Genomic DNA, 23,816 nt, shown 5'->3' with positions numbered 1-23,816 from the left:
CCTGGCCACCTGACCAATGGGGGCAGTTCCAGAGGCATGTCCTTCACCAAAAGGGTGACATAAGTGGTCTCCGAACTCCACTTTTCTCCCCTCAACCTGCCAAGTGACTACCTATTTAAGATACTACCCGGGGGGTGGGTTCCAAGTCCCCAAAGAACAGTGTAGTCAAGGTAAAAAGAAAAACCGTGGAAAGGGGAGAAAATTCCTACCCAGCTCCAAAGTGATGGTGGGTGCATTGGCACTCTAAAAGGCTGGAGGATGAGGATTGGTAGAGCTTTATACAACCTCAGCTCTGCCCCTCAGCTCTCCCAAGTCTTGGTGGCAAATGCCAACTGATAATGTAGTATCTCCTATTAATAATAATAGGATTTATTTATATGCCGCCCAATCACTGGGAATTCAGGTGGCTTACAACAGAGGGGGAAATAGATGGTTCCCTGCCCTCAGGCTTACTCATGGGAGGCCTTTATACTCTTCTCCTTCCTGCATAAATATTTCCTTAGGTTCCTTCCATTGATAGAGTTCACTTTTTTCTTGTCCAGAATCTAAGATTTTTTTCATGTTTATTTGTATATCACTCTGATAGCACTTGTACTGTCATGATTCTGTTCTGCAGAATAATGTGAATAATTTGTTCAGGTACCTAGAATGCTGTTCTAGAGTTCTCTAATGTTTTCCCCTGAACTACGCACTAGATCCCTTTATAAAGCTGTAGCAGAAACTCATTAAACTACAAATATGTAGATTCTGGAAGATGGATCCATGTCAGTTAAACTGATATCACAGTGTTATAGGTGTGTAGTATGCACACACCCACTGCTTTCACATTCCTAAGAATTTGAAATTTGAAGGAAATTAATTTATGTTCCTATCTTCTTGATTTATCTTGAAAAGCTGTAACACTTTTTGAGCTATATTTTCTGTGCCTTATCTTACAGGAGATCAATGATGCGGATGTGCAGGAACTTGTGAGAAAGTCAATTGGAAGGTTAACCATCATTCGCCAGAGCTTTCCTGTGCCTCAGAACATCAGCCAGCGCTGTTTCCGTGGGAATCACCGCATATCTTCATCACTTTGTGATCCAAAAGATCCTTTCTCTCAAAATATGGAGGTATACTTAGATCCCATATATGTATTGTCATGCATTTTCTACAGTAATACACATAAGTATTGGGATGGTGTCAAAGGTAGAGAAAGCATTTCTATATAATTTATACTTGCCCAGGGGACCAGGATTCAAATCCCCTCTGAGTTTTGGAAACCCACTAGGTAACCATGGGGAAGTCATGCTCTCTCAGATCCAAAGGAAGCCAGTTGGAAACCACTTCTCAATAAATCTTCACCCCACAATAAGGCCATTATAAGTCACGATCAATTTGAAGGCACATAACTACTATAAAATGGACTGTCTAGTCTGTCTTTGGAGGTCTTTCACAGAAGTCAGATGGATATTTCAAGAGTGATTTAGTTGCACATTCCAGAATTGCAGGGTGTTGTAACAAATGTCCCTTGTGGTCCCTTCCAATGCCAAGATCCTATGGGTCTATTATTCTTCAATAATATTCTTCAGTATTATTATTCAATAAGTCAGACCTTCAACTACTACTGCTACACACACATATTCTGTGATAGAAAGACACATATACATTCTGAAGAACAGTCCTTTTGAAGAAGTGATTCTGCCTCCTTATCTTTCAAATATCCACCTCAGAAAACCTGCTCAAATAGAGCCACAATTTTCAAGGATGTGTGGGCGAGGAAGAAATTTGCATTCTGAATGCCCCACATTTAAAGTCTATCATATCTTTTCTTGCAAATTTATTGTAAGTGAATGGTTCTGGCTGCCACAAATGAGGTTGTTCATAAGCATCTCACCCCAGCATAAATATTCGAAGCTAATAAGCAACAAGCCTGAATCAACTGTCTTTTAAAAATAATACACTGTCATTTTTAAAAAGCAGAAGACATTTTACAGTTAGTTTCTAATTAAAAACAACAACAACCCAATTTTCTTTGTTTGTAATGCTTCAATATAGTTAAATTAGTTTACTTTTAATCACTATTATTATACCATAAATCTAGGACAGCTGATTGTTGAAGTCCAGCTGATCTTTGAAGTCCAGCATTTATTTTTGCTCTACACAATTCTGTATAATATTGTGGAGCACAGATACTTCCATGACAACGTACTATGTTAGGTATTTAGCTTCCCTCAGTAAGAAAAGGGGGAGGAGAGAGAGATTATAAACATTATTAGAGGTAGGAAGTCTTATTAGGTTGTCTATCAGGAGTATCAATTTTGCTTCTTTTGTTCTTGTACATAGGAATGAAAATTTTCAAACCTTTTCTCAATTCTGGGTGAGATATCCAGACTTTTTGCACATTTGAAGGTTGTGGGGCAGAGTATTTCATGACTTTCCTCCCCTGAAAAACACATTTTGTTTTGTATATGTGCAAGATACCTTGGTTGCTGGGGGGTGGAGGGGTGGTGCAATTTCAAAAATGATTGAAAAAAATGTACAGAAATGCTTGCAACATATCAAGACATGTTCAGATTCTTCTTATCAAGGAAAAGAAAATTGGTGAATAGCCATAATGCATCTCAATGAAAATGTCTGTCTCTGGATGTTGAGTATATCAGATAATACAGTACTGTATATACTAGATAAACTTTCTTCTGACTGAAGGCAACAAATCAACAGTATCTTATTCACTAGAATCTCAGTGTATATGCTATCCAAACGATGATATTTTCAGCCAATAGAAGACTGGAGCTCTGTGTAATCAAGATTTTGAAAGTTCATCCCAGATTTGCATTATCTGAAATCAAAGGATAGTAAGAGCTTTCCTGCAGAGCAGGGAATATCACATCAGCTAAAAATGACTCAGAAATATGCTTGGGTTTTTTTACTACACCATGAAGAAAAATACATATCACAGAACTTGTTCATGCCCACCTGCATGTTGATCTCTTTAATCCTGATTTTAATTATCTTCTTTGCCAAACCTTCAGTGACTGCTTTCAATCAATTTGTGTTTAGATCATATTTTGACACAACCACATCCTGTTGTTTCATTTAGCTGTCCTTCCTATTTTGGGATTATTTTATTTCTGATAACATTTCCTTGGCAACTGTTAACTGGTTATCTGCTACACTTTCGATCAATAGGAGAGTAAAACTCTGCATAGTCAAGATTTGTGAATGTTCTTCCCAGGCTCAGCTCTCAGCTGAGATATATGAGCATGTGGTGGAACATATAGAAATAACCTCACATTTTCTGAGTCCCACTTAGACCTATGAAGTAATTGTAGGGGTGAGGAGAAATCTTCCCTTCATGTTTTTTTTTTAAACCAAAACTTGGAAACTCCAAGCTGTCTCCTCTCAACTGTGTAAAACTTGTTTCTTTTAATCCTGTTTTCTTTAAACAGACTAATAAGGCAGGTCTGACTCCAGAAATTTTGCTGGCTGACTCAGACTAGAAAGCAACAACTTGGTCAAGGTATATATTATCCAAATTCAGATAAGCTTTTCTGGCACCTGCGGAAGAAAATCCCATAATTATCTCTACCCATTCCTGACAGTAATAGCAAATTAAATAATTAACTGTTTGCTTCACTTTCATGACCTTTAAAATCTGCCAAAGGTAGCTGCCTCCTTCTAGCTTAAGGTAGGGATATCTGTGTCTCACAGTGGGGCATCATTCTCATGCAACCAAATGCATACATTTATCACTACCCTTTCATTTATAAACTATCCTAGCAGATAGGGCATTTGTGTTGTTTTTTACTTCAACATATTCAGGAGTCACTGTTGACTCTCTCTTTCCCACTCACTCTCACACTGAAAAGATGCTTCCTACCAATGGTTTCAGAAAGCTGCATTATACCATACAACAAGGCAGTCATCATATTATGTAGACCTGAAGGCCAAAAAAATCTTAGTGGCCTTGAAAATTTCTAGGAGCTGCCAGGAACAACAATTCACTGTTAAATATATAGGCGCTATCATCAAAAGTTATTTGTTTTTCCAACGACTACTTCCATGGGGTTTTATTTTTACTTTTTGGCAATCCACATGCCTCTGAGACCTGCTGCAGTTGCCTACTGCACACCAAAGAAAATTATAGGCCCACATGTATGTACAAATTACAAACACGAATCTTTAAAGAGAGTGCAATCCCTGATAGAACTAGAATCATAGAATCATAGAGTTGGAAGATACTACAAGGGCCATCCAGTCCAACCCCATTCTGCCATGCAGGAACTCTCAGTCAAAGCATGCCCGACAGATGGCCATCCAGCCCCTGTTTAAAGACATCTAAGGAAGGAGACTCCATCACTCTCCAAGGAAGTGTGTTCCATGGTCGAACAGCCCTTACTGTCAGGAAGTTCCTCCTAATGTTGAAGTGTAATCTCTTTTCCTGCAGTTTGCATCCATTGTTCCATGTCTTGTTCTCTGTAGCAGCAGAAAACAAGCTTGCTCCCTTCAAATATTTAAACAGGGCTATCATATCACCTCTTAACCTTCTCTTTTCCAGGCTAAACATCCCCAGCTCCCTAAATCATTCCTCATAGGGCATGGTTTCAAGACCTATCACCATTTTAGTCACCCTCCTTTGGACATGCTCCAGTTTCTTAATGTCCTTTTTGAATTTTGGTGCCCAGAACTGGACACAACAGTCTGACTTACCTTGATTCACTCTCAGTTTTTTTCATTGTTGATCTGTCCATTACCATCTTAAAGCACTAATTCAAAATACTCAGAACACCCGGAATCTGATAGTAAAGGTAAATAGAGCTCAGAATTTGAGCTGAAACCTCTAGTTCACTTATCCCAGAAAACTAGGCTGTTGGCATCTGCTGAGGTCTGGTTCCAAGACCCCCTGTGGATACCAAAATCTATAGATGCCCAAATCCCATTCTATACGATGAGTTAATAAAAGGGTGTCCCTTAGATAAAAGGTCAAAATCAAGGTTGCTTTTTAGAAATTATATATTTTTAAAATACTTTCAGGTCAAGGATGCTTGAATTTGTGGATAAAAAAAAAAAATCAGTGGATATGTTACTTGTGTATCCACTTACTATCATGGGCATAATGGGAGGGGAAAAATGAAAGAGTATTCTTAGGCTGGGTCCACACAGGCTAAAATACATCACTAGCAGCCTGGACGATTCTGGGCCTGAAACTGCCCCAACATCCCTCCATTACTTTGGGCACTCCATTGCAATACTGGGCAGCTGCAACATTGGAGTAAGCCACTCACTCTGAAGTCCATTCCCAGCATCGATCAGATGGCTGGGTGCCTCATTTTGATCTCAGAGGGAGTGACCTGGGGGGGGGGGGGGGAGACATGTTTCTTCAGAGAGGATTTGCCATTGCATGGTTAGAATATATTCACACACACCAAATCCAAAAACAAACCTTGATTTTGCCATTTTATATAAGGAACACCATTTTAACATGTCATGGTGTAATAATGGGATTTGAGCATCCATAGATTTTAGTATCTAAAGGGGGGAGGGGTCCTAGATACAGAGGCCCACTGTACATTAAATCAATTGTTTTCAGTTTAGTTGCACAAGACATTGTTAAATCTGTTTAGATTAGGTGCGAGATAATTCAGACCAGTAAATATATGAAGCAGTCCTTGAATAGCTGCTGTATAATATATTACAGGGCAACCAACATTAATGCAACATGCTGCTGAAACCACAGGGAAAAAACAATTCAGAGATCCAGAAATTATTTTATACATGAATTATTTGTGATTGAAAATGCCATAAGTATTCATCTGCACTATTGGTAAAGGCTTAAAATATCTGTTTAATGACATCTGATCAATGTTCTCTAGAGTCCTCTTAACAGTTGATAGATGCACTGCAAAACTTCTCTAAAATTAGCAAGTATATACATCAATATGAACTATGATTATATCTCAGTATTCCCCTAATGCTTTAAACAAAATATCAGTTTGTTGAAACATGGTGACAATGGATATTATATGTTATTATATGCTATGTCTCATTAGTGGCCTTATTGTTTCTGATGACTTTTCTTGCCATATTGTTGTTTGGGATGTTTGAAATGTTTATAAGCCTGGGTTAAAGGAAGTCATTATTAAGCCTTATAATGAATAATGTGTCTATTATTCCTTCTTAAGCCTTCTGAAATTTAAAACCATCTTATAACAATGCAGGTATGTCAGGTATCCAGACTAGTGATTTCCATGGCCAAAAGTGAGTTGCTAGTCCCAACTAGAGTAGATTCATTGACTCACTAGGATTTACATGTTACTTAATAAATCTCAGTGATTTATCATTAATTTATCATTTAACATTTTATTCAGTGAAGGCCTAAATACCCTAAAGACACCAGTTCCCATCTGATCTTGGAAACCAAACAGGGTCATCTCTGGTTAGTACTTGGATGGGAGATTGTCAATGAATACCAGGGGCTGTAAGCTACATTTCAGAGGAAGGAACTGTCAAAACCACCTCTGAGTATGCCTTGCCTAAGAAAACCCTACAAAATTCAAAGGGTCACCATATGTCAACAGGCAACTTGAAGGCACATGCAGAGAGATATTTTATTCAGTATAACTGCTCTATCTGAGACTAGTAGTGAGAATTACGCCTAGATTAATTATTTCACTAATTACTGTAGTAGTGAAATGAGAACGAGAAATAGAATTTTAGCTTTCAAGTGAATAAGGAGCTGAAGTGGTTTAGCCAATGGATGCTAATTTTTACTTTAAACAAAACACAATTGTACTTAAAAACAAAATTTCTAAGCATAAACATAAGGTGACTGGTCCTTATGGACTCTCAAGCTAGGCAAGAATTGTGTTTCCCACATAGTAATTCCCATTTCTCAAAAGATTAGGAAACAGGATTTCTGGGGATACTCAGATCCAAACCTATGCTTGCTGATAAAAAGGTAATTATGCATAGCCTGCTATAAACAATTAGTATGAATATTGCTCTGGAAGGACTCATTACAAATGTTACAATTATTTCACTTTTCCATAATGAAAGTATATCTAATTTAATGCAAGATAATCTGTGTGTGTGTGTGTGGGTGGGTGGGTGGGTGTGACTGTAAATTTTAGTTACCTGTATAACAACTAGAATAAACTGTAGAGAAAGAATATAGGATCAGTCAAGTGATGGGTTGTGTTGTGTCTCATGCTGTGGAATTCAGAGTTTTGAAACATAACTATGGAATCACCCAGACTGTGGAATGTCCTGCAGGAAGAGATGTGACAGCTCAAAATGCTGACTGCATTTAAAACATATCTCTTCCAGCAGATATATCCAGTCAATTTTAATGTATAAATTCTTAAACTGTATATGAGTTCTTATGCATGTATTTTAATGGTTTTATGGTATTGTATTTTAACTATGGGTTTATGTATTTTTAATTATGTTTTAATGTGTTGTATCCCACCTGGAGCCTTGATAACAGGTGGGAAAGAAATAAAATTTATCATCATCATCATCATCATCATCATCATCATCATCATCTAAACAGTGTCTATTTTGATTTCTTTTGGTGAACAGAGAACTGAACGGTTACTTTTAAAAGTCTAGCTGTATGGCAACTAAATACTTTGGAGATGTTAGAACTGTGACCAATTGCTTACTAAATGTAACTTTTGACCACTGGGTGTGAGGCAGGCTTTGCCAGTGTTGTTGCATTGAAGTTAATGAAAGCCTGAGCAGTAGCAGCTCTGACAAGCCACTTATGAATCCTGCCAGGCTGCATGTGCTAGTTGCTTACAATCAATCTTTAATCTCTTTGACAGATTACCAACCTCTACATCTACGATACTGTCCTTCTGTTAGCAAATGCTTTTCATAAGAAGCTGGAGGACCGAAAGTGGCACAGCATGGCTAGTCTGACATGCATCAGAAAGAACTCAAAGCCCTGGCAAGGAGGGAGATCCATGCTGGATACAATCAAAAAGGTACTTCTTCAAATCTTTTGCCTTGTTTGTTATAATCTCTCTATAAACTGGGTTCCATAAGTTGGATATAAATATTTTTAGGAAAGTACAGTACTTGTATTGATCCATGGATAAGTCAACTCATCTTTTTGGGGTCAATTTTTTCACCTAAATTTCTAGACTTATACACGAGTATATACAATACATTTCTTCAAGCTAGACCTCCAAATGTTTTGATGTTCATGGATCACTGTGGTGGTTTTAATGGTTTTATTCTTTAATTTCTTGTTGTTGTTTTGTTTAAGTTATGCTTGTTAGCCACATTGTGTACTATGTTTAAGGAAAGACATGGTAAAAATGAATGAATGAATGAATGAATGTGTTATGCATATAATCCTGTTTAAAAGCAACTCACCTGAAACACCTGTTCATGAGACAAATGTCCAAAGCACACTGCAGTAATAATCCAAGACCACTTTAATTGCCCTGCATAAATGCTAGGGAATTCTGGGATGTGTAGTTTTTTGAGGCATTTAGCGTTCTCTGTCAGAGAGCTCTGGTGCCACAATAAACTACAATTCCCAGGATTCCCTAGCACCGAGTCAGGGCAGTTAAAACGGTCTCAAGATGGATTATTTCTAAAGTATGTTTTGGACCAAATACAGTTATACCATGCTGGTCTAAACAGTAGGAGGACCGCATCTCCAAGTGGGATAAAGCACTCCATGATAAAGTATTATTAATAATAGCATTGCCTGGGGCAACCCTTTCTATTAAGGAACTGTTAACAGAAAAGTCCTATACAAATAATAGGTTTATGCCCTATCCGTTCAGCATCTGTCTATCTGGCTATCAACAATAACCCAGATCAAGCACGGAAGATCTGTTTAAATAAAATTATTTTCATCTACCAGAAGCAAAACAGAGAGAGAGTACCAGCATACCTTGCCTTGGCAGGGAATTTCAGAATGTGGGATTGACCACCCTCTGAGGCTTAGAGAATGTGACTTGCTGAGGGTCCCCTACTGGGTTTCTATGGCTGAGTGGGAATTCAAAACCTGATCTCCAGAGTCATAGTCCAATGTTCAAACCACAAAAACATGCTGTCTCAGCTATGTACTAAATGGGCATCCTTCCTATACTCCTGGTCTTAAATGAATACCAGGAGTAAGTATTAATGGTGGAGGCCAGTGTGGTGTGAGAATGAGAGGCTTTGGCAGGGACTTTAAGTTGAAGTTCAGTTCTAGCATGAAACTCACCAATTCTCATTCATTCACCCACAGCCTTGCAGGAATTAAAGAAGGGATATAAATGTAACAAATAAATCCTGGATCCTCCATCTACTTTAAATTATTTGTAAAGGGCTTTTTAAAGTTAAAGACATGACATCTGTTCTCTAGTATACAGTATATGATAATTTGCATCTGGAAAGTTTTACTGTCTATGAAATCCTTTGCTCTGTCCACCCTGCTAGCATTTCCAGTTTGTCCCCTGCTATTTTCTGCCTTTTACTAAGAGGATAATTAATAAAACAAACAAATTCCTCCTTTAACCTCACAGTAGTCACTCAGAGTAATGATTAATTTGTGAGGCAATTCTCCCTGCAATGTGGAAACAAATGGCCAGCCAGATGCAATGCGAAAGCAGCATGAACAGGGTTTAGAGAAAATGAAAAATCTCTCTTGTGTATTATGAATGTCATTGAATAGCTTCTGAATGATTCAGAAGGCATAGAAATTTTGGAACTTGCTGTCTTACAATGTTTATATTTGCCATGCTCACATATTAAACACCCTTTTAGGAAAGCATCTAGAAATCATGATCAGATTCACAACTGTAGAATGCTGGTCTGACCAGACACATATGTGAGATGCATATCTAGCAGAGTTCCATAGTTCTTCTTTGTTACTCACTCATCTCACACTTGTACCTGATTGCTCTTGCTCGATTAACATGCTTCTCTCTACAAGAACATTGAAGAGCACTTTTTTGAAATTTAGGTTTGCATATTCTTTGGATTAGCTTGTCAGGGCACATTGGTGGAAACAGATCAGTAAAAGCAGACAGAGACACCCTTCTCTTTCTCTCTAACTTTCCATCCATTTTTGCCACACGTATTGCCTCACTCTTTTGTCTCATCTGCACTGCAAAAATAATCTGGTTCAACATCACTTTAACTGCCTTGACTCAGTGCTATGCAATTCTGGGAACTGTAAATGGTTGTGGCACCAGAGCAAAGCCAACCAACTACAATTGCCAGAATTCCATATCATTGAACCAGGGCAATGAAAGTGTTGTCAAACTGGATTATTTCTTTAGAGCAAATGTAGTTTACCTCACTCTTCTTTCCCAATCAGTGATCTGTTCCTTGATATTATTGTGCTTTCTGAGCTGGTTTGTGGGTGGCAGTGGCCAAGCAGCGTGATCTTACCCATCTCAATTGGCAAATTTGGACATGCTGGTGAAGTGCATCAATTTGTCAGTGATTTTGTTGTTGTTCACAGTTTATCATCAATTAGGCTATTATTTTGATTGCCAGATTCAGAAACACACACACACACACACATACAGTTTGCATGCGCACACACACACACACAATTTGCATGTCTATAAATAAAATAAAATAAAACTTTTATTTGTATACCACTTTTCCTCCTGATCAAAGCAGTTCACACTGTGCAAGCTATGTGACACATGTCACAATACAAAGCAATACAATATAAGAACAATTACATCAGCAGTTACATCAACAATTTCACACAATTCAATAAAAGTCTAAAACCATCTACAGAACAATTAAAAACTATCAGTTGTGGTTGGACATCCTGATCTTAATTAGGGTTACTATCTTTAAAGAGAAACAGGAGTGTATGCTATCTGAAAAAGATAAGTTTTCAATGCCTTCTTAAAGGCTTCCAATGTGGAACAGAGTTGGATCTTTTCTGGAAGTGCATTCCAATGGGCAGGGGCTGTCGCCGTATAGGCTCTCTGATGAGTTGCTGCTAATTTTACCCTGGGGTATTCAAGTAGGTATTTCCCCGTTGTTCTGAGGGTGCGAGGTGGATTATGTAGGGAGAGGTGCTCCCTCAAGTAACTCGGGCCCAAGCCATGTAGGGCTTTATAGGTAATGACCAACACTTTGTATAGCGCCCGGGTGCGCTAATAGGCAGCCAATGGAGAGATTTTAATATAGGTGTTATATGGTCCGATCTTGAAGTACCTGTGACCAATCTGGCTGCAGCGTTCTGGTCTAGCTGAGGCTTCCGAACCTGGTACAAAGCCATGTAGAGCGCATTACAGAAATACAAGCAAGAGGTTACCAATGCATGTACTACAGTTTCAAGGTCCTTTCGGTCCAGACAGGGATGCAGTTGGCGTATCAGCCAAAGCTGGTACCAAGCACTCCTGGCCATCACATCCACTTGAGATGATAACTGTAGAGATGAGTCCAGGAGTACTCCCAAACTGCAAACTTTATCCTTTAAGGGAAGCATAACCCCGTCAAGAATAGGGTGGCAAATTTCCCTATCTGGACATGGGGTGCCTATCACAAGTACCTCTGTTTTCTCTGGACTCAGCCTGAGTTTGTTTTCCCTCATCCAGCCCATTACTGACTCCAGACAGGCATCCAGAGGGGAGGTGCCATCCTTAGTTACTGTATCAGTCGGAGACACAGAGAGACAGATCTGGGTTTCATCAGCGTACTATAATTTCAATATACATGCAAACATCTTGGGAGAACTTGAAGCAGCAGTTGAGCTTGTACCCTGGGTTTCCTTATATCAAGGGAGTGAATAATGCAGTCCATGGGCAATATGTGACCGCCCATTCCCAATTTTGTGTCCTCCCATCAAGGGAGGGGGGGGGATGCAATGAACAGGCCAATTTGGAGCTATTGGATTTTATGGAAATTTGATGTCTTTCTATATTGCTTTAAAGTCATGCATCATTTGGTAACGTACACAACTTGGTTTTTTCCTATGTCAGGGTAGCACTTCCAGAAAAATAAGCCAATACTGGTTATGTTCTACACCAGTGATTTCCAAACTCTGGTCCTCCAGGTGATTTGGGCTCCAGCTCCTAGAAGCCCCAACCACCTTTGCCAAGAATTTGGAATTCTGGGATCTGAAATCCAAAACACATGGAAAGCCAGAGTTTTGGAATCACTGTTCTACATGTTTATGGCTCAAGGCTTTATAAGTTATCTGCTGTTGTTGCTGCTGTTGTTGATTCCAACTTATGGCAACCCCAAAGCAACCGTATCACAAAGCTTTCTTGATAAGATTTGTGCAAAGGGGGTTTGCCTTTGTTTTTCTTTGAGGCAGAAAGAGTGTTATTTGTCCAAGGCCACCCATTGAGTTTCCATGGTGAAGTGGGGATTTGAATCCAGAGTCAAAGTCTAGTGCTCAAACCATTACACCATGTTGTCTATACAACACAAAAGTGAACTGTGCACAGTGGATTCCCTTTCCTTCCAGATAATGTCAGAGGTGTTTCTATGTCTAAACAAAGAATAAATAAAGTCCACTTTGCAACTTCTTTCTTCACTGGTCTGTATGGTTGGAAATTATCCAACATGAGCACATTCTTCCTTATGTACAACTCTTAACTATCATCCAAGTAGATTAAAATAAAACAAACTTCCATTGAGTGCTTTCATTTGGGTATTTTCTGATCTCAGTAAGAATTCCAGTGCTTTGAGTGTTTAAAATGCCTCATTTGTCTAAATAAAGTATAGCATATGGATTTGATGGTATTAGAAAAAAGTCATGGTTGGTACCTTCTGATTTTATGAGGAAGCTGAGTTCACAGACATACAGAACACTTCAGTGAGACAGAAAAATAAACAGAAATCCATATTTGGTTATCATATTCAATTATACCATAAATTGCATAAATCATATTGTAACTTCAAGGGCTTCAACAGCCAAATTATAATTAACTAACTGAAAGGGATTGCACGTCAATGTCATCACTATACTATTTCAACAGACCAAAGAGAAATTAATTCAGCATATTCTGCCATATTTCTGTTTATTTTAATGGTCCTGTGTTATATCCCTAATCTCTAATGTAACTTAACACTGTGTAAAATTATACCTTCCCATCACCAAGCGGCAATATGAATATTAAACATGGATAATCTCTTAATTTACAAACAAAGGAATCAGTTTTTAAGCAGCCTGATTTATTTAATTATTTATTAAAATTCATCATTTCTGCCCTTCATCACAGGAACTCAGAGACATGAACAACATAAGCAATTTAAAACATTTCTAGATTAAAAATATAAATAATTGGAACAAGATAAAAACATTTTAATAAAATGACAGTTAAAACTATCCCCAAAGCAACTGTTAAAAACCACTTTAAATGCTACAACAAGTTAAAACCATGTAAGAGTATATCTGAAATCAATTAGTCACCAGAGGTTTTAATAAAAAGCCATGTTAAAGCCTGGCACCAGAAAGAAATCAATATTGGCATCACTTGGATATTCAAGGAGAAGCCAAAACACAGTCAGGGTGCCACAACTGAAAAGACCTTCTTCCATGTCATCCCACTTTGTTTTGCCCATTGGTGAGGCACAGAGGAATAACCTTCCTGAAGATCTCAATTCTTGGAAAGGTATATATAGGAAGAGCCATTCCTTCAATATTGAGGTCCCATGCCATGTCATCATAAGCACCTTGAACTCAGATTGGAAGCAAATTGGTAGGAGAACAAAAGGGAAACTATCAACATGATTTGCCACTGGAAACCACACATTATATGTTGTACTTTCTAGGGAATGCAAAGATCATATCAAGGCTGTATGTTCTTTGTGTGTCAAATACTGAGGAAGAATCAGCCACAATACTAACAAGAAAAGCTCTTTTTGAACACTAGAATTTCCAGTTGCTATTGTTTATGCAGGGTAAAGTCAGGAGGCTTTCTGTGAGCTAAAAATGGAAGCAGAAACATTAAAAAACCAAAAGCCCAGAGGTAATGGTTGGAAACCAGAAAAGAGATTAGAAATTGATTATACCCACTAAGGAGACACAACAAAAGCTATGCCCAGAATAGCCAGAAAAACAGTATGTTGAAGCCTTTATTGCTGCCACCTCAATTTCCATGCACCTGGACATCTTAAGAGGCCAGTCTTATCTATCAAACAAAATTTAAGTACAGCTTAGTTTCAGAAACAAAATCCCTAAAGATAGACCCCTACACAAACACACCTCTGAAAGTAATAGATAGATATACACCAGTCCCAGTGTTCTGAAAATTTTATCCCTAATATTCTTAGCTGAAGAGCTTGTTTGGATTATGTTGCCCTTATAAATATCAATTTATTTCACATCCTCATAAAATTCTTCCAGATGTACACTGCTTTCTGGGCAAAGAGTAGGGAGAACAAGCAATAGTGTGTATCTGTAGTGTGTGTGTGTGTGTTAGGGAGGGAGAAAAGACCTGTCTGGGAGTAATTGTAGTGCAATGGATTAAAGGAAGTCAGCAGCCAGTCTTCCTTCAGCAGACATATGATTTGCCAAGACTGAACAAATAGCAGAGGTGGAGAAATATGTGGCCTTCCAGATGTTGCTGGACTGCAGCCCCCCCCCCATCAGCACTACCCATATAACCAGTGGTGAAGGTTGATGGGAACTGAAGTCCTGCAACACATGGAGGATTATCTGCTTCCTGAGATAAAGACTTGTTTGTACAGCACTGCTAGATAACCAAGAAGGAACAAAGAAACATAACAGTACCTCCAACAGTTGTATGGCAAGTATGAGTTAGCCTTCCAAAGCAGCACTAATATGAATGCAGAAATTTCATCTCTCAAAGCTGATGAAACTACAGTCTTGTCTCTTTAGGGAAGGAAACTATTTTTTTTTTAATATTGGGTTGCAGATAACAGTCTGCAAAACTTTGTGTGGTTTAGTATAGCATAATAGATAAGGTTTCGGAACTACACCACAGTCACTTACAGCCACTATCATAGTGCAGGGTGCACCTATCATTGCAGCCTTCACCCCTCAATCTGGCTAATTCTTGTCTGGTGGATGTCATGGGGAATCAGAAATATATCTATGCCCCCATAATCAGATGTGAAATTATTGCATTATCTAATAAGAGGCTTATCACACAGGGGCAGTAAAGCAGAATAGCCAGGATAATAGTGCCTTCGGTTGGCACCTCCAACATGACTTCATCACTGTTTTATCATTATAGAATGGGAGACAGTTGTAAAAACATCCGTTTTCACTTACAGAAATAATCCGATAATGTTCTCCATTAACTCTTCTGTCATGCAGTATCACTTTTCTCCTAATTTTGGTTGGGGCGGACAGTAGGCATGATTTCAGTCGGCAAACATGTAATGTTCATTTGCTGCAACACTGCTACAGCTATATATTTTAATGCCTTAACGCCCCCCCCCCCTTTGCTCACTCACTCAGTTCAGATGCAGAGTCTCTGCCTCGTATAAAAACATATCCCTCCATCTTTCACTCACTAAGTTTGAATGCAAAGCCTCTGCCTCACGCAAACACATACACACGCATGCACGCACACAGATTCCTCCTTCACACTTCCCCAATTCCAACGCAAAACTTTTATTTCACTCATAAACACACACACCCTCTTGCTCAGTTCTGATACAAAGCTTCTGCCCCACATACACACACACACTCAGGGAGAAAGAGAGGGGGGGAACCTATTGCACAGCTTTAAAAAGTGACTTCTCTCCTGCATCGAATTCTAATTCTTGAGCATTATTTTAACTACAATCTATCTTTTCCCAGCACTCGGTAGTCTTGGGCCTCATTCACACTGGTGGCATTGCTCTGTAACGAACTGGTCAAATTTGGGGGGCCCCTCCCAAATCTCTCCAGAAGCAAGTGCTGACTACCAATCAGGGGCATTTTAACACAAATGCCCTCTTGGAGAATTCGGGTTTAAGGTGAAGGTGCCTGGCTGTCAATCAAAGTTAGTTCCGCGATGGTCATAGGTGACGTTTCCAGCACTGATAGGGGCATCAGAAGTGTGCTTTCCACCCCTCCTTTTTTAAAAGACCAGGCACCACTTGTCAAATTTAATAACCTCTGGTGTGTGTGTGTGTGTGTGTATTGTGGGCATTTGGGTCAGTGTTATAGGTTATGATCTGCCCTTGGCCCCATTTTCAACCCCAAAATGAAAGTTAGTGCTGTCTCTGTAGCCTGTATCCCACTCCCTTGGCACCCCAGAATGCCTCATACACAGGTAATAATAAGAACAACAACAACAACAAAATTAATTCCTCACCTCGGAATGCCAGAAAAGGATGCTTTTTTTTTTTGCTTTCCCTAGGTTATCCCTGAATTCCTTAGAGACATTAGCAAAAGCTGTATCAATTTGCCAAGTTGCAACATTACATTCGAATTGTAACATTCATTCGCATTGCAGCAGTCATTCCAAAGGAAAGAATATGCGCATAGACAGCCAAAAATAATTAAAAAAAATAAAATCCTAAGAAAAAGGTCTTTGCCAGATAGCAGAGGCTTCCCTTGCTGTAGCGCCCTGACCTGCCCTGAATTGACCCCCTTTTTGCCTCCTGTCACCCTTTGCATGCAGATCCCCCTTTTTCCTTCGGCTCTTTCCTCCTCCCCCTCCTCTCGGATGAGGGGAGGGAATGCTCTGACATCTGCCCGCCCTCTGACCTTAATCCCTCCCTGAATTTGCCCCAATCATGATTGAGAGCAAGTTCATATTTCGCGGAACCCGGGTCTTTTCATAAAAGATGGATTTTAGCCCGATTCCCCATAACCCATGGTAAGAGGCATTTCCTTGTGCAAGTCTCGACATGGATTGTGAAAGAATTGGGCCCAATATGAACTTTACATGGACGAATCGTTTTCAAAACCGGTTTAAAAGGTAGTGTGAAAGGCCCCTTGGATCGTCTTACCCAGCTATTGGCTGGCCCCACCTCCCTGACTCACATTTTGACAAGAGTTTTCATACAGCTATGATGTGAGAGTAACATTAGGATTGTGTCAATGTTTGAACGTAACACATTTAAAAGCACTTATGCTGTCATAATGTGCTACTTTGGGGGCTAATGGGGTGATAACAATTTTATTTTTTATGAAATAGCATGACTTGTAATGTCATTTTGTGTAGCATTTAGTTGTTACTCCTAAAATAATGCTTTGGGAGGTCATTTGGAGAGATTGTTGGTCATCTTTGTATTTTAAATTATTTTAAAAATAACAATCATTTTAAAGTAACAGAAAAGCAATGTCTGGTAACATTTATATCAAGTTACTTCTTTAAAAAGCAGTAATAAATGTATTGCTTTTAAAAAAATATTTCAACCTCTGCTTGGGGCTAGCTCATCCTTGAGCCAATGCTCAAGGAGTAATCAATGCCTCTTTACGTGTTAGCAGTGGCCACTAAGATAAGCATAATGGTGCACATGGCTGCTCCGAAATTAAAACATTTTGTGTGCAAATCATGGTGGTAACTCATCAAACTTCATGGAAATACTGGTTCTTATGAACAGTGCCTCTACATAAAGCAGGAATGGTCATTGGCTGAAGGCTGGAGAACCAATTTTGCCTTCCTCCAACCCTCAGCAGCCTTCATTATTGCCATTTTCACATACCCATTTCAATTTTTATTTTAAAAATAATAAGAATCAAGACCCATTTTGTCCACCCATTTCCCCACAGCAACTAGCCAATTAATTAGGTTGTTTTTCTACCAAAGATTTTTGCTGTCTTCCCTTCCTCCTTTGAAGACAGAAAGAATATGCATTTCTCTGGATGCAGATGATATCCTCAAATAGTAAAGAAATAAAAGCAAAAATATTGTAGTTTTCTAGTTGACTCTTATTGTCACCCTATCCTAGAATTTTCTTGGCAAGATTTATTTTAAGGTGGTTTGCCATTGCCTTCCTAGACAACCAAGAAAACTTCATATTATACCAGCGGTGGGTGGGTGGGTCAATTTCTTCACAGCAATGAGACTAAGGGGACAATATTGTCCTGGACTGCAGCCAACAGACACACGCTGATAAGGAAGGCAATTAACTATGAAGCTGGTAGTAGTCCACAAACCTTGCAAGGAGAGAGTGAACAAGCAAACCAGAAGCCAAGCCAAAATCAGGATAACAGAGGTCACAATAGTCTGTCCAGTCCAGGGTCAGGTCAGCCAGAAGACAGCAATAGCCCAGTCCATTCCAAAGTCAAGATACAGGGAGCCAGTGCAGGCAGCAGTCACACCAAAGGATCATCCAATAAACTCTGGCACTGAGTTGGTGTCTCTCTGCTCATTAAGTAAGAGAAACTCTTCCCCATGCCACCTGAGGCTGATTTGCTAATTGCTTCTCAGCAAGTCTCTGGGATCTGGGCCTGCCAGCACTTTCAGCCCTGTGTTGTCTATAGGAGGGAACCTTCAAGCCTGGTTCCCCCCAGAGTCACCACTAGGCTGCTGTACCACCAGAGGAATCCCACCAGCACTAGGACCTGGCTGAGCCTCCTCCTCTGGGGATGGGAGATCAGGGTTGGATTCCGGCAGAGCAGGATTAGCACCTGGTCTAGCCTCAATTACCTCTTGTACTGGAGCAGGATTAGCACCTGGTGTATCCTCAATTACCTCTTGCTCTGGAGGAGCCCCATCCTCCTCCTCATCCTCCGAGAGCTGCTCTTGGCTGGCCATGACAAATATGGCAAAGTCTTGCCTCAGACCATGCCCCCAAAGCCTCATGCCATGGCAACCTTGCCATGGCATGATTGTATGTCACTTGTCTTATCCCAGGGGAGGGCAGCAAATAGTCTATCTCCAACTCCTCCATCGTGGAGGGGGGGGGCATTTGCAGCCTCCTTTACTCTCAACCTCAGCACCCATAAATGGCTGGAGCAGGAACCTGCCTTCAATAATCTCAAATCCTGTGTGTTTGTGTGAGAGAAAAACAGAGAGGAGTGTGTGCCTATTTGTGTGTGTGTGTGTCTTTGAGAAAGAGGTAGAGGTGGGGACTATGTGTAAACCTGAACTGGTGGGAGACAACTGTCTGCAAAGTAATGTTCAATTTAGATTAGCAATGCAATCGTATATGTATCTAGGAAGAAGTAAGCCTCAACAAATTCCGAGGGGCTTATTCCTAGGTAAATGTGTAGATTGTACCCTAAGGGAGATATTCTAAAAGACCATTGGAATGCATCAGTTTCACTGTGACTTATTTTCCCAGTGATAAATATTTTAACAAATTTCATCCCTTTTATCTCCTTGAGATAAAGATGTTTATACCTTCACTCTCACACACATTTTTCCTAACCAAAGTTCTGTGAAGTTGGCTCAAGATGACCAAATCAACTTTATGGGAAGCTGGGATTTGAACATGATATCATGCACGACAGATGTGGTGATGCAAATAACTGAATTGATCACTTGGGGCAGAAATTTGTATTTTCTGGTGCCCCAGCAGTAACAGTAATGGCAAATTAGTAATGAATCACTCAGCAAGTTATCTTTCTGAATTATAGTAACAGCACCAAGTAACCTGCTGGATCATCAGAATAATGAGGGCCATAAATATTTACTTTTGAGAAGTAACATTCCTAGTTCTAGTAATTAATCTACAATTTTAATCAGACTGGTAAAATAATGGCTAGAATTCTCCTGATTACAGTACAATTACAGATTATTTATTCACAGATGGAAGCATCCACGTTTGAACATATTCCAAAAAACATAAATTCCAAAAATAAAAGCTTGATTTTGCATTTTCTATAAGGAACATTTATTTATTTATTTGTTTGTTTGTTTGTTTGTTTGTTTGTTTAGAGTATTTATACCCTGCTCTTCAGCATATTTTTACTATGCCATTGTATTTAATGAGACTTGAGCATCCATAGATTTCTCTATCCCTGAAGGCTCCTGGAAACAAACCCCAGTGGATACCAAGGGCCCACTGAACTTACACTGATCTAACTATGGGTTACACTAGTATAGGTAGTTTTAAGACATTGCATTAGGAGATACCCAGTAGACTGGTGCACAATACCTTTTTCCCAACTGTTGCATGGCACTCCCACTCTGACCCATCATCCCATACATTGATTGGCTGTAGGAGTACATTCAGATACTGTCCAACCTGAATTACACAGCCACGGAAAGGAGCAGCATTTGCCATCCTTCTAGTGGGTTAACTGGGGGGCATGTGAACAAAGGTGTCTCCCTTCCCAGCTGTGTATTACAAGCCAGATGGTGTCCAAGGAAAGGTGTGAATGCCTGGGCTCTCATTTACAGTGTGGAGGAAATGCAGCTTACATAAGAGAGCTGGGGAAAACACCAACCTTATTCCAGCATAACTATGCTGTTGGATTTTTAAACTCCAAAGTACTCTTATAGAAAGAAAGAAAAAGATCAACTTTTCATTTAACATTGAAAGTTGATCTTTTTGTTTGTTTGTTTGTTTGTTTTCATCTGCATATTCTATGGCAAATCTAGGTGGACTTGTTCCTGATAAACCCTTTCACACTACAGACTTATAGCACTATATTCTGTTTTAACCAACGTGGTAACATCCAGAGGAATCCAGGGATTGGTAATTTGGTAAGGGACTAGATCTCTCTGTCTGAGAATTCTAAATACTCTTCCCTAAAGACTGCAAGTCCCAGGATTCCATAGGATGTTGCCATAGCTGTTAAAGTGGAATCATAGCACTATAATTCTGCAGTGTGAAAGGACCCCTTGAATGCAACTGCTAAGAGAAGGGGCCAACTCAGGTGACATCCTCTTTAAATTGAATGCAAGTCCAGAAAAAAAGAAATGTAAAAGTAATGTCTATCACAGAAACATGTCTGAGCCAAAATAAAGACACACATACATCCAAAATTCTCAGGAACCATTACTAACTTCAACATTTTTTTAATCGGCATCCATCAAGATATTTTTTTGCTTCTGGGGAGGAGGAGAAAAAATTATTTCCATTACTCAGGCTTCTGACAATTTTCCCATTAGTCGGTAAAGACACTTCAAAAACACGGCAAATGGGGCGGTAATATGAAATAATGGTAGTGTTAGAAAAATATCAATTTCCATTTGTAATCTATGTAAATTATTAAAGTAAGGCTGATAGCAACAATACGAGCTAAAGAAAAATGATGCCATGTTATTGCATCTAGCTGCCCCCAGGTCTTCCCAGTCACATTTGTTTAGGTTACTGACAAAACACATGCACACACATACACACTTTCATCTGCCCTGCGGAAAAGGGAACCATGAATGCTGTTTTCCCCTCGTCTCATGCATCATCTACAGATCTGACAGCTAAATTCTGATTTCAGTTTTTATTCTCAGTGATGGATGGTGATGATTTATGAAGCAGAAAAGGCAAAACTTGGTTTTTCTACTTGCCAATTCGCTTCAGGTTAGAAAAAAAATATGTTTTGGTTTGTAAATGGACCAAATTTGATAGGGAAGACACTGACAGGTAATAAATAAGAACACAATAATTTCATTTATGCAGTGTCTATCTTGAGCACCTCTACCTTTTCAAATATCCTATAGTTGTTTCTATATATTCAGAACCTTACTGAAGACTACCTTGTATGGTCCCTTTATGTATTTCACCAAAGACATTTAAAACTGTAACCACTCTGATTCAAAAGCATATGTTAGGGTCCTCTGGAAACTTTGAATCTGATTGTAGATAAGGTATTACATGTCTGGGTGTGTCAACATTTAAAAATTTAAACAAACCCACCCAACATCACCTGTGGATAGGGAAAAATATGAACACTCAACCCCCATATTATTCAGTGGGTAGCAACAAATACATGTCAACGTCAGTATGTCCCACCATTGTGCCACCATTGAGTAATATGGGGTGTGAGCATGGGGCATATTCACTTGCTATACAGGGGAATTATTTGTTCATGCCTGTTATTCCTGATCAGCTCTCTCATATGTTGCTGTAGAACAATGGTAAGAATCATGTGGTCTTCCAGATGTGGGATGGATTGCAGCTTGAAAGACAAAGGCCTGTTACAAACTGCCAAAATAAAGCTGCTTCGGGTCTCTTTGGAGGTATGCTGTTTAAATGATTCATGCATCCTAAGAATCCAGAAGCTGCACCAAAGCTGCACTCCAGTGCTTAGAAATGGAGTATGGCTTTGGTGCAACCTCCGGACTTGTAGGACCCATGCATCATTTAAATAGCATACTTCCAAAGAGACCCGAAGCAGCTTTATTTTGGCAGTCTGTAACAGGCCAAAGTGACTTCAAGAATGAACCTTTACTCCATTCCTCTTTCTCTCTCTCTAACACACACTAATCTTCACTTCCCAATGTAGTTTATAAAATTAAAAACCCATCCAGCTATGGAAGAAGACAGGAGCACACTCTTCACCCAGTAGCAAAAATTGTCCCTCTCCCTCTTTGTGTATGAGCATCCAAAAACACATGTGTTATCTAGCTGTAAATACCCTCCAATACTTGGAGTCTTTCACAGGGAAACTAGATTACACAGCAGTAAGATCTGTTTTATTGTAGCAGTAGAAAGATAAGAAATGAAGCTTTTATACTCCCAGTTCCAATCCAGCTGCAAGATTTAGACCAAGTCTCAAGAGTTCCTGCATTTGAGTATCCCTTAGCTGCCCTCCTACTCCAGAAGAGTCTGATATCTGCCTCTGATATAGTAACTCTATATGATTCATCTAATGAATAAATCTGATACCCCAAGCTACGTTTTAATTAATTAAAATCAATCTTTTTAAAAAAAAATAACCTCACAGTATACATTCTCTTAGCATGCACATCAAGTTTTAGGATTCTATATTTCATCATTTTAGAGTTGTGGCAGAGACAGACTGATACATGCTCTCCTCTTATTTTAGATTATATTGACCAGAGCAAAGGTGCTAAACTGTCTTGTTTGCAGTGTGGATTGCTTTCATCTATCAGGCTTAGCCGTTATTAACCCTAGCATGATCTCAGCTCATACTTTACCAATGAGTTACAATTATCATAACTAGTTTTTAATTTCTTAAAGATGACTTCTAATGTATGTTTCTGTTTCATTGGTTTTATAAGTTAAAGATTATGTGCTGTTTCAAACTTCATAAGATTGGCAATGACTGTGAATATATTATTTGCTTAAATGAATGCATAGCTGTGTCTCAATTGTGTGTCTCATATTTTGCCCATGTATCCAGGGTGGAGTGAATGGCCTGACTGGAGAACTAGAGTTTGCAGAAAATGGTGGGAATCCAAATGTTCTTTTTGAAATCCTGGGGACCAACTATGGTGAAGAATTGAGCAGAGGTATCCGCAAGGTGAGACTATATCTTCTAAGAATCTAGTCATTCTTTTCTTTTCTTTCTTTTCCCATGTTTAGTAAGAAGGAATATGCTGGCAACAATTGTACGAAACTGATGAACCCATATGACTTGACAAGTGTTTAAAGTGTACTTTAAAGACATATTGGCTTTTAAATTGTGTTTTTTGAGGACTTTGATTAGAGAGCCCAATTTTGATGGAAAGTCGTGTGTTTCACCTTAAGCAGGGATGAGCAACATGCAGCCATGCTTTAGAAGACAAGAAACAAATGTTAGAAGGAGAATGAGAGTAGCTAAGAGAGAAGGGAAATTAATCTTGAAGGACTGTTGCCCTCACAAAAGGCCTGGGTTTTTCCCCATCTTGAAACAAACTGGTGAGATGAATTTGAAGGGCCTTCAGCACACTAATCAAAAACCTCAGGGAGCTTCCACATCTACCTTAGCAGCATATATACTATCTGACAGGTAGCTTCTGCACAGTGAAGGAAAAGTTGTCATTCCAAAACAATATTTTCAGTATAGTATATGTTTAAATGAATATGGAGAGACATATGTGGTGAATTGA

General features: G+C 39.2%; 1 protein-coding gene across 2 annotated transcripts in view; it reads left to right on the top strand.

Annotated features, from left to right (window-relative positions):
* Positions 1–23,816, top strand: part of GRID2 (glutamate ionotropic receptor delta type subunit 2) — a 1,094,955-nt gene that overhangs the window by 723,039 nt on the left and 348,100 nt on the right. For both annotated transcript variants that reach the window (XM_089526112.1, XM_089526113.1), the window contains exons 6-8: positions 939–1,112; positions 7,809–7,970; positions 23,129–23,248. In XM_089526112.1, the coding sequence (XP_089382238.1) occupies positions 939–1,112; positions 7,809–7,970; positions 23,129–23,248 (456 nt within the window). The remainder of the gene's footprint in view (positions 1–938; positions 1,113–7,808; positions 7,971–23,128; positions 23,249–23,816) is intronic.

This window comes from Sceloporus occidentalis, unplaced genomic scaffold, assembly GCF_023333645.1.
Source record: "Sceloporus occidentalis isolate IW3139 unplaced genomic scaffold, rSceOcc1.0.p SCAF_5, whole genome shotgun sequence".
Classification (NCBI taxonomy): Eukaryota; Metazoa; Chordata; class Lepidosauria; order Squamata; family Phrynosomatidae; genus Sceloporus; species Sceloporus occidentalis.
Note: the sequence above shows the minus strand (reverse complement) of the source record. Positions and strands in the feature narration are given on the sequence as shown.